This window comes from Triturus cristatus, chromosome 2_2 (assembly GCF_964204655.1).
Source record: "Triturus cristatus chromosome 2_2, aTriCri1.1, whole genome shotgun sequence".
NCBI classification, from domain to species: domain Eukaryota; kingdom Metazoa; phylum Chordata; class Amphibia; order Caudata; family Salamandridae; genus Triturus; species Triturus cristatus.
In genome coordinates, this window is record NC_140582.1 from 960588037 (window position 1) to 960600266 (window position 12230).

The following is a 12230-nucleotide window of genomic DNA, read 5'->3' on the forward strand; positions in this document are numbered from 1 at the left end:
ATACATAAGGTCATAGAACATAGCCTCAATGTCAGTCTTCATTTTGCTTCTTCAGGGCTTCACAGAGAAGATTCCAAGCAACAATATATATATGAATTCATGGTATTCAATTCCTACAATTCTTCGTGATCCAGTGCCTCATGTAAAATTTTCTTTCAATAACTCACTCCTGGCTATATCCTAACATCAATCAGGGTGCATCATGATGATATATATATATATATATTCACTGAAAAAAACATAGGTTTCAGGGGCGTTATAGTTAGCTGGACTTTTCACTCGTACAAAACCATTGAAATTCCCCTGTTATAGTTAGTTCAGCTAACTATAACTCGCGCGCCCGCAATGCACTGCTGATGACGTCACATATTACATCACTCATGACATGGTCAGTGACATCACTCATGACATCTAATTTCTAAGGTTTTTTAAATGCTAATTCCTAACTATAACGTGCCTGAAACCTATGGTTTTTTCAGTGAATTTCAAAGGTTTTTTAAATGCTAATTTCTAACTATGCCTACAGAGATAGGACATGTGAAGAAAGAAGAAAAAACGCACAGAAAGAAAAAAAAGAAATGCAGAAAGAAGCAACAGAAGTCCTCAAAGACGAAGAAAAGTGCAGGAAGAAGGATAACGTGCAGAAATAACAAACAGAAGAGCAGAAAGAAGCCTTGTTGCAAAATCATCCTGTACCCTCAACTTTTTCAGACGGATACTGGTGGTAACTGAGTCTGACTAACCAGTCCTAGTGCCAGTGCTATGTTAAAAGACACTCAGAATACAGTGAAAACACCTACATACACTAGGGAACACTATGCGTTGGGGTCCCCCTGTATATAATAGGGCAGGGGATTAAAACTATCTCTTAAAACACGCCACAGGGCGTGTTTGCACACGTCACCTCAGGCCCTGTTCCCTCACTTCCCCACTGTGTAAACACGCCCTGTGGCCGTTTTAAGTTGGGAGATTAAGTCCCCTTGAATCCTGAGGGTCCCTAGGGTCCAACTAGACCACTAGGTACCTCCAGTAAGTGCCACAGAGCTGCGTTGCAGAGAGATGTAAAAAGGGGCACGGCCTAGACCACCCCTCTGCAACGCAGCGGAGTGGTGCTTACTGGAAGCACCTGGTGGGCTAGTTGTCCCCCAGGGTCCCTCAGGATTGAAGGGGAATTATTTCCCCAACTTAAAACGCGCCACAGGGCTTGTTTGCACACGTTAACTCAGACCCCGTCCCCTCCCTTCACCACTGTGTAAACACGCCCTGTGGCCGTTTTTAGTTGGGAGATTAAGTTCATTTGAATCCTGAGGGTCCCTAGGGTCCAACTAGCCCACTAGGTACCTCCAGTATGCGCCACAGAGCTGCGTTGCAGAGAGGTGTAAAAAGTGGCACGTCCTGGACCACCTCTCTGCAACGCAGCTCAGTGGCGCTTACTGGAAGCACCTGGTGGGCTAGTTAGCCCCCAGGGGCCCTCAGGATTGAAGGGGAATTATTTCCCCAACTTAAAATGCGCCATAGGGCGTGTTTGCACACGTCACCTCAGGCCCCGTCCCCTTTCTTCCCCACTGTGTAAACATGCCCTGTGGCCATTTTTTAAGTTGGGAGATTAAGTCCCCTTGAATCCTGAGGATCCCTAGGGGCAAAATAGCCCACTAGGTACGTCCAGTAAGCGCCATTGCAGAGAGGTGTAAAAAGGGGCACGGCCTGCACCACCTCTCTGCAGCGCAGAGCAGTGGCACTTACCGGAAGCACCTGGTGGGCTAGTTGGCCCCCAGGGTCCCTCAGGATTGAAAGGGAATTATTTCCCCAACTTAAAACGCGCCACAGGGCGTGTTTGCACACGTCACCTCAGGCTCCGTCCCCTCCCTTCACCACTGTGTAAACGCGCCCTGTGGCCGTTCCAAGTTGAGAGATTAAGTCCCCTTTATTCCTAAGGGTCCCTAGGGTCAAACTAGCCCACTAGGTACCTCCAGTAAGCACCACAGAGCTGCGTTGCATAGAGGTGTAAAAAGGGGCGTGGCCTCAGAACACCTGTCTGCAACGCAGCTCCCTGGCGCACACTGGAGATACCTGTTGGGCTAGTTGGCCCTCAGGGACCCTCAGTATTGAAGGGGAATTAATTCCCCAACTTACAACTGTAAGCAGCGTTTGCAGAGTGCTGCAAGGAGGGGGCGTGGCCTCCAGCGCGATGCCGGTCTTTTATTTATTTTATTTTTTTAAGAAGGAGGGCTGTGTGGCCCCCCTTCTTTTTCTAATTTACTGGCCCTGGGGACCCCATCCCCCAGGGCCTGCACCCTAATTTTTTTAGTTGAAAAAAATTAATTTGGCCCTCCCAAGGCCTTAATCGGCCCCGGGGACCCAAACCCCCGGGTCATGGCCTTTTTTTAATTTAAATTCTTGAGGAGGGGGCTGCGTTGCCCCCCTCCTCAGGCCACTTATGGCTCCGGGGACCCCATCCCCGGGGCCGGCCATTGTTTTTTATTATTTTAAAAATATATATATGTATAGAAACACCTAGGACATGCTGTACAAACCGTATGTACCTATCACCATGACGATTTGCGTGATATTCATTAAAAGGCGACTATGCATAGAATGAATCCACATGGAATGTATTTCTACCGCTAGTGAAGCTCTGATGTGTCTGACGCCCTACCGTGCCTAATCCCGGCGCCCCCGCCGGTGGGTACTCTCCAAGTAGACACCCTTGTCGTTTATTTATACAAACATGGGTAGCTATTGACGGGCACATTTAATATACACGCACACCACGCCAATCAAAGGGAATTAGACAAAAATTCGACCAAACTATGCAAGAAACCCCCCTCACGGTTAATAAAAAACACATCCACCGCCGGATGTGTAATACTTTTTATTTTACTCTCTGGAAAGAAGACGAACCTCACTTGAGAGTCACAGCGTGCTCCTGGCTGAGCCCAATGCTGTGTTACACCCACCGGTGCCCGCCGATTGCCTCACACCTCTGTGTTGTATTCCACCAGCTAGTGCGTATGCTATGACACTCTCTAGCCCATGTGCACTGTAACACCACCCCGTGAATATGTCATGCCACACTTGCCTTCACACGGGTTATATTGCCCCATCTAATGTGCCTTCCTCGATGTGTATGTTATAACGCACAGCGCTATGCCATACATATTACAATCTGGGATCCATATCTTTGTCACAGTGCATATGCAACGTTACACTCCCCAGCACATATTTTGATATTACAACTTTAGAGACTAGTTATGTTACACAACACTGCCCTGTGCATATTACACTCCAAGGCGCATATCGCATAGCACACGCTAGTGCCTGTGCTATCTCACGCTCTCCAATGAATCTGTCATTGCGCACAATGTATTGCATATTATATTTCACGCCCCGGTTCATCTTATATCACACTTTTTGGTGCATAGTTTATACCATATACTACATCTAGTTTTCATTTTCAATCGTGGTCTCAGGACTATGTTCTATATAACACTGTATCCACCTACCCTTTTCACGGGCATTACATTTTGCGATGGGGGTGGAGGGTCAGGGGTTGTTTCTGCCAAGTGAGCCCGGAGTCACAGTCACAAACGTCCTCTTCTTCCTGAATAAAAGTGAGATTATGCTGCATACTTGTTCATATTTTAAGTAGTTCGCACAGACACACATTTTAAAAACAATAAAGTTCCTAATACCCACCTTCTCTGAACAGTTAGCTTGCTGCCCCATCCACCTCCTCCCTATCCTCTGTTGTCTGAATCCATGGACTAGCCTCCTCCCTCCTGCCATGCATGGTCTGATGTGCTGCCACTGCCCTCCATTTAGCATGATGTACCAGTCCACTCCTCCTGCCCTCCAATGCCCAATTCTATGGCCCATCATTGACCCCCTGCTTAGCCTCTGTGCTTAGCTTGCTGCCCCTATTCTCCTTCCCCCTGCCCTCCGATTTCTTTGTGCATGCCCCTGCTCCATCCTTTTTGCCCACTATGTTCCATGGACCTGCCACTCCTATCTACTCTGAGTGTTCTGTTGAGCTGCCACTCCCCTCCCACCTGCCTAGCATTGTCAGATGACTGTAACCTGTCCCTGCCACCTCCACCCTGCCTGTCCATTTGCCATGCCCCTATCCCCTTCCTCCTGTCCTCCATGGTCCATTTTACTGCCACACCCTTCTGCCCTCCCTGATCTGTTGTGCTGCAACTGCTCCTCCTGCCTGCCCCGCGCAGTCTGTTGTGAGGCCCCTTCCCCTGAACTCTCTTGTCTGTGCCCAGGTCCTGACCCTCCCTTCTATCCTCCATGGTCCTTTGTGCATGCCCCTGCACCCTCCTTCTTGCCCATCATAGCCATTGTGCTGCCACTAACCCTCCCGCTTGCCATGCATGGTCTTCTGTGCTGCCATGGCCCCTCCCACCTTCCCTGTGTGGTCAGCTATCTGCCCCTGACCCCCTCCCACCTTCCCTCCATGGTCTGTGTGTATGCCACCATAGTCTCATTGTTGCTCTCCATGGGGTGTCTTGTTTCTAGTGCCCATCCTGTCTGACCTCCATGGTCATCTTGCTGCTCCTGCCCTGCCACCTTGCCCCCAGCCCTCTGTTTCCATGTGCAGACCCCCTATTCGCTCCCTCCTGGCTTGTCTGTTCCATTGTAATGCCCCTGATCCGTCCCTCCTGCCCTTTATGGTCTGTTATGCTGCAGCTTTCTCTCCTGTCTCTCCATTATGATCAGCTAGCTACCATTGCCTCTTTCCCATCTGTTCTCTGTTGTCCATGTGCATGGTCCTGTCCCCTCCCTATTGCTTTCTATGGATTGTTGTGCTGCACTCCCGTCCCGCATGCGCTGTGTGGTGTATTGTGCTGCTGCAAACCCTGATGCCTGCCCTGTAGGGTCAGTTTGGTGCTCCTCTCCATGTCCCTCCTGTCCTCTGTTATCCGAGTCCATGTCCCCACCCCAATTCCTCCTGCCTACCATGATTCAATGTACCATACTTGCGAACATTTTGAACTTGGTAAGAGGGAGATTTTGCAAAAAAAACTGGGGTATTGATTTTCCCCTTTGAGTTACATTGAAAAAGAGGAGATTGTAGACAGGAGACAGATCAAATAAAGCCCATTTGAGCTTAAAAGCATTGGACGTTTCCTGGCTGAAACGGGTCTGTTGGCATGTATGGTTGTACTACCACTGCCTCTTCCTTCTGCCCACAATGGTCTATTATATTGCCACAGCCTCTCTTGCCAGTCCTGTATTGTTGGTTTGTTGCCCCTGCCCCCCTTTCCACTGCCCTCCATAGTCTGTTGTGCTGCCACTGCCCTTCCTGACTGCCCAGTGTGGTCAAATTGTTGCCTCTGCACTCTCCTACCTGCCTTCAATTTTCAGAGTCCGTGCCCCTGGCCTCTGCCTCTCAACAGTATCCCAATGAACAACTAGATTGCTAACATTCTACATTTATTACAAAAGTGTGGAACGCTTGACGTCATCTTGATGTAATCAAAACTGTAATACCTAGAGTATTTCCTTTAGAAATTACATATATGAGAGGGTCTTATTTGCATCAAAATTATGGTTAGTGCTCTAAAAAACAAAATGAGGACATATTTTCTGAGTTTTCAAATAGCGACAAAGAACTTTTAAATTATTTGTAATCTTTATGTTTTTTTATCCAGTTGACCACTTGATTAAATGTTGCACCTTGGCGAGAGGATGTGGTGTTACTTCCAGAGCTGCAGACTTTGCAACTGGGGAACCAGGTTGGAGTTTCTGCTTCAGCTCAACATTCTGTGATTGTGGTCAAATCACTTAATCTCCCCATGTCTACAACCAAAATGAATTTGATCTTGTGTGATGTAACCAATGCTCATGTAAAGCATTCCAATACCTGACAAGTCTGCACTATATAAAACTGCAAATACACAAAAAATAAATGTTTTGCACACTTCTGTCATTGGGCTACATGTGGGCTACATCTGGGTGATATTTGTGCTGCATTTAGGCTCTTTTGTGTCTGGTGGCCATCTTGGGAGATTTATTTGTTATGAAGCTTCCTAATTTCCTCATTTACTGCAGTCTCCTCAGTAGGAAATGCTTTCAGTTTTTTACTTTGATTCCATCAAGAAGGTATTCAGATATGTCACACATTTGCCATAAATTCTGAATGTTAGCACTCTAGTTGCTCATTAGATCACTGTAGTAAAACTACTGCTGACCAGGGAAGTCTGCTGCTGGTATTGAAAGTGCATGTTTCAGTCTGCATGTCAGAATTTGTTTATGAAATAGAAGAGGATTTGAGAAGTCAAAATGTGCCCTAATTTTTCTTTCTGCAGCACTAATCATAATTTCTATGGCAAAACGAATCCCCTTATTGTGTTCCTTTGTAAATTAAATGTTTTAAGTGTTACCACTTTATTCCATTCAAGATGGCTTCAGGTGTGCCATACTTTTGTCATAAGTAAGACTGTTAGCGCTCTAGTTGTTCGTTAGAACACTCTGGGACATTCTGTCATTGGGCTATACTTGGGCTACATTTGGGCTCTTTTGTCTCTGGTGGCCATTTTGGGAGACTTATTTGTTATGATGTTTCCTAATTTCCTCATTTACTACAGTCTCCTCAGTAGGAAATACTTTCAGTTTTTTACTTTGATTCCATCAAGAAGGCATTCAGATGTGTCACAAATTTGCCATATATTCAGAATGTTAGCACTCTAGTTGCTTATTAGATCACTGTAGTAACGCTACTGCTCACCAGGGAAGTCTGCTGCTGGTATTGAAAGTGCATGTTTCAGTCTGCATGTCAGATTTTTTTAATGAAATAGAAGAGGATTTGAGAAGTCTATCAAAATGTGCCCTAATTTTTCTTTCTGCAGCACTAATCATACTTTCTATGGCAAAATGAACCCCCTCATTTTGTTCCTTTTTAAATTAAATGTTTTAAGAATTACCACTTTATTCCAACCAAGATGGCTTCAGGTGTGCCATACGTTTGTCATAAGTAGGACTGTTAGCACTCTAGTTGTTCTTTAGAACACTCTGGGAAGCTGCAGTAGAACACAAAGGAATCAACTGACAGTCTCTGCCCTTGTTGGATGTACATGTTTTACTGAGAATGTCAGACTTCATTCTCACATGACTGAGAAAGATAATGTGAATTTACAGAAAATATGCTCTCAGTTAGCTTATAGATCACCTTCCAAACCTCTGTGGGAAAAGCATGGGAAAATAGTTTTCTCTCAAACATGATTCATGATATCACAGCAGAAGGCTTTTTCACATGGTAAAATCACCTTAGAACACACCACAATTCCTAAAATGAGTATGGTACCATCAACAAATGATTTATAATGTAACTAAAGTCTTAAAACCTTCTATTAACTGCAATGCTTTTTAATGAGGTGCTATCATGTATATTGGTCCCAAGATGGCTGCCAACACTTCTTGAATGAAGTGCTGACAGCCAATCAGATCTCACGATGAGATGTGTGGTTAGGCTCCGCCCAGATATATATGTGATTTTACTTTTGATTTTCTCAGGAACTACTGAACAGATTTACACCATTTAAGCAAAAGGCACATGCCTGACCTGAGGACTACCTCTTTGCCAAATTTCAAGTAATTCTGTTCAGCCGTTCGGGCTGTACCTTCGACTAAAGGTCCTATGGGAAAATGCATGGTGGAAAACGCGTTTTGGGACCCCCCTTTTTTCTCAGTCCCCGCTTGACGAATCACCCCGAGACTTTCAGGGTAGGAGCTGAGCGGAGCGCCCCATTAGTTTTGAAAATTTCACGAAGATAAGTCAAACGGCGCCAAAGTTATTCAAAATAGAATTTTCAGATTTCCTATTGGAACTCGGTCCTAACTATAACTATCTACTGGCGACCGCCAGTAGATAATATATATATATATATATATATCTGCTCCTTTAAATCTTATTAGGTTTCCAATTCGAAATTATAAATCTGAAGTAATGGTATGGAGAAATTACGAATCCGAATTAAACAGGGCACACCCATTTATAACTTTCAAAATGCTTGTGTGTATGTACTGAAAGCAGGTATACGTGCAGATTATCCTGGAGTAAATGTCAATTTTTTGGAGAATTCTAAGCATATTGTAAATGTATTCAGAACATAGGAGTAAAGCCACTGGTGTAAACTTTGTTAGTGTTTATGTATAGTGCGCACCATTTGAAAGTCCATCATTAAAAAATGTCAGTCTTGACCGACAGGCTCAGTACTAAGTAAAAAACATAGTTGAGTGACTACTGGCATGAGTTAAAATGTGTTAAATGCAATAAAAATGCATAGTGGAATGTAAATCTGACTTACGAAGTAGGCCACATAAGCTAATCGTATTTTGACCATTCTCTGTCTATAGCTTTCGTCTATAATATCAATAACAAATTATGTTAAACAATATTTGATTTCCATAGAGATTTTCTAGAGAGCTATGCGTTTCCCTGGCCACGTTGTGAAAACTCAATAGGAGTCAATATGGAACAGTTCTGTTCTCTAGCTGTTTCTGAAAAGAAAGTAGCTGGGCTCTGCTCTCAGACTTGGCTTCAGAGCATTCCTCAGATGAGGAACGTGCACCCTACAATCCTACCTCCATGTCTGAGTCAGTTATAGGTGTGTTGTCTAATTAACATTGCCATTGACAAGTGCAGGATCCCATTGGGCGTGCAATGGGGCCTTTTTGTAGGTATTGAAGAACTTGTGAACAGAGTAGAGGAGTTTGCACTTGATTCTTGCGGTCACATGCAGCATGTAGCAATTATAGGACTGACTTTATAAAGAGGTTAAACATATAATAGCAGTTTTCACAACTTTTTGATATTTTTCATTTTATTGAAAGGGTACTCGAGGAAGATCTCAAAATGAAGCAAAAAATTGAATTGGAATCGTTGCGACACGATCACCGGAAGGAAATGCAAACCATGGTGTCCGAGTTCAGTAGTTCTCAAGCACATCTTCAAGCAAAGATAGTCTCCTTAGAAAATGAGTAAGTAATGCTAATGTAACCTCATCTAAATACACTTTAAAATTATGGATTACTCGTATCGACACATAAGCAACCTTCTTTTGCCAAAATGGTACCCCTTAAAACTGTTGAAGCTACATAAAGTCAAACATTTTAAAAATGAAATAGTAACTGCTCAACACTTCTTGAAAAAAAATCACTTGAAATTTAAAATCAGAAAATCTTTATTGTTTAAGGTATTTGCCTTACAATTGACAGATAAACACATTTGCTTTATATAAATACAATTAAGAACACACATAATGGCAATTCAAAGGCTGAAAAACAGATGCGGCTGTCGGTAGCAGAATGGACCACGCATACAAGAAATCCTTTGGATTCTTTATTTAGTCCAAATGAAACATGCAGGTAATTAGCAATCCTAAAGATGTACTCCGACGGCGTCGTCTTCAGGGGATGGGAAGTCTCCTCCTTGGCGCTCGTACTCGCGGGCTTCAGTCTCTCAGGGCCAAAACAAAAGGAAAAGAACCAGTATTAGTGCTGGTTATAACCAGCCTATGGGAACGGGAGTGATGAGGCACGCACCCAGTTATTAGGGAGTGTGGGGGGAAGGGAGGACCGACACCAGGGAAGGGAAGCGAGTAAGGCAGGTTGCGGGGCCTCACAGAACAGTTTAGCCTACACTCGCACTTTTTCCAACCTCAGCGGTGGACACGAACTTCCCTGCCAGCTCCTCGAATCCTGGCACGCACCTGTTGGAGCCACGTCCCTCCAGGGCCGTGGCTGGGCGCAGCATCCTCCGGCTGTTCTCCTGGGATTTCCGACTCCCCACGGTCAGCTCATCTCGTCCTTGCGTCTTCAGTACCCTGGGCTCCCTCAGCTTCCTCCTTCCGGTCATGGACACACCTCTCGCTGGTCTCACGCATCTTATCCGGGCAGAGGATGTAGTCGTCCGTCCCCTTGGGGGTGGGGCTTCCCTCGTCGGTGGAAAAATTAAAGGGCCACTCCAGGGAGGTGTATTGGTGATCCCGGTCTCCAAGTCTGCATCCGGCAACCGGAAGGGAGAGAGAGACGGTTTGTTGCGAGGGTGATTCAGGACCCGAATCAGGGCTCGGGGGTAGTAGATTCCGACACAGCCACTTATTAATATTGATAATGTGAAGATCACAATTACTACAACATGCAATCGAAGCATGTCTGACTCCCAGCATTTTTTTATTTATTTTTTATTTTAAAAGTTTTATATAGCGCTAGCTTGACCCGTAGGTATCAGAGCGCTTTACATACATACTGTAAAGAAAAACAGACGGAAATTGCATTACATAGTAGGCAGTAAGGAAGCAAAACCAGGGATAAAAACTATCCTTGAATGTCAAGAGAGAGGAGTAAACTCGGATATTAGTCTAGGTTAGTTGACGTTGGTCAGGAAAGTATTTGTTAAGGAGATGGATTTTCAGGTCCCTTTTGAAACAGGAGAAGGAGGGGTTGCATCTGAGGACTATAGGGAGAGCATTCCACATCCTGGGAGCGTTGCCAGAGAACGATCGGTATTGTGTGGTTTTCTTTTTCAGTTTCGGATGAATAAGAAGGAGTGAGTTGGAGCTTCTCAGCGATCTGGATTGACCTGCTCTTACCAGTTTGTTGTTCAGGTAGTTAGGGGCCGGAGAGTGAAGGGTTTTGTGTGCGATGCAGGCCAGTTTGTAAATACACCTCCCTTCCATGGGAAGCCAGTTGAGGGAGTTGAGAGCTGGAGTGATGTGATCAAATCTTTTTACTCCAGATACGAGTTGAGCGGCCATGTTCAACACTGCCTTTAGAGGGGCTAGGTGAGCTTTTGGAGTCCCTGTTAGGATGGCGTTCCCGTAGTCGATTTTAGAGAGAACTAGGGATTGGACTACTGTCTTGAGGTCATCATGGGGAAGAAAAGGTTTCAATTTCTTGAGGTGTTTTAGAGAGAAAAGAGCACTTTTTGCAGAGTTTTTGATGTGGGCTTCCAAAGATAAGTTCTTGTCAAGGGTGATACCTAGAGACTTAACTGAGTCGGATAGGACGATGGGGCAGTTTAGGGCGACCAGATTCTTGAGCCACTCTTGGATTGGACGATGGTTGCTTTTTGGAGAGAATAGGATTCGTTCTGTTTTATCTGGATTGAGTTTTAAGTGGTTAGCGTTGAACCAAGTTTTGATCTCCGTTAGAGTGGCATTGAGGTGTTGGATGTCACTGGGAGACTTGATTTTGAAATAGATTTGGGTGTCATCAGCGTAAATGTGGTAATTCACTCCAGCTTTTTTCAAGATGATTGTGAGGGGCTCCATGAAAAGATTGAAGAGCGCCGGGGAGAGGATCGAGCCTTGCGGGACCCCAAGTGTGACTTTTGTTGGCTTTGAGAGACAGGAGTTGATTTTAATTTGTTGCGAGCGGTGTTGAAGGAAGGAGGTGAACCATTTTAGTACTGTGCCATTGATGCCAGAGCGCTTCGACATGGTCTCCAGAAGCGCTGGATGATTTACTGTGTCAAATGCCGCAGATAGGTCAATAAGGATGAGTAGGCAGGCATCACCTTCATCTAAAGCCTTGTGAATATCGTCCGAGACGTTGAGCATAGCTGTTTCCGTGCTACAGCCTTTCCTGAATCCTGATTGAAAGGTGTTGAGGAGGTTGAACTCATCAATGTGTTTGTTGAGTTGTTGGAGAACGCATTTCTCCAATGTTTTTGCAAGGAATGGGAGGTTGGAGATAGGTCTGAGGTTGTTGAGATCATTAGGGCCGGCCCCTGGTTTTTTGAGCATGGGTGTGATTTGTCCAAGTTGAAGGGAGTCTGGGACACAGCCTGAGGTGAGAGAGGCGTTGATGATTTTAGTTCAGAAAGGTGTGGTTAAGTTCTTTTATGAGTGTGGATGGGATGGGGTCCATAGTGTGGGAGGAAGGTTTTAGGTTAGAAACTATACTGAAAACCTCATTATCTGACATTAGCTCAAAGTCGGACCAATGTGCATTGTTTTTTAGCTGGAGGCAGACCTGATTGTCCTTGGTAAGGACTCTTTCTGAATGATCAGGGGTGGTTAGAGTGGGGCAGGTTAAGAGGGAAGGAGGGTTAGAGATTTGGATGAAGGATTGATCAATTTTCGAGATTTTATTAGTGAAGAAGGTGGCAATTTCTTAACAACGTTCATTGGTGGCTTTGATTTCTTGAGAGTTAGTTTGGCTTTCGACAATGTTGAAGAGTTCTCTCGGTCTGTTTTTTGCCAGATCTACTTGGCTGCGGA

General features: G+C 44.9%; 1 protein-coding gene across 4 annotated transcripts in view; it reads left to right on the forward strand.

Annotated features, from left to right (window-relative positions):
• FAM184B (family with sequence similarity 184 member B) overlaps positions 1-12230 on the forward strand; it is a 496675-nt gene that overhangs the window by 342765 nt on the left and 141680 nt on the right. For 2 of the 4 annotated variants that reach the window (XM_085642369.1, XM_085642368.1), the window contains exon 14: positions 8839-8985. The exons of the other annotated variants lie outside the window; for them this stretch is intronic. In XM_085642369.1, the coding sequence (XP_085498495.1) occupies positions 8839-8985 (147 nt within the window). The remainder of the gene's footprint in view (positions 1-8838; positions 8986-12230) is intronic. 4 annotated transcript variants of the gene reach the window in all.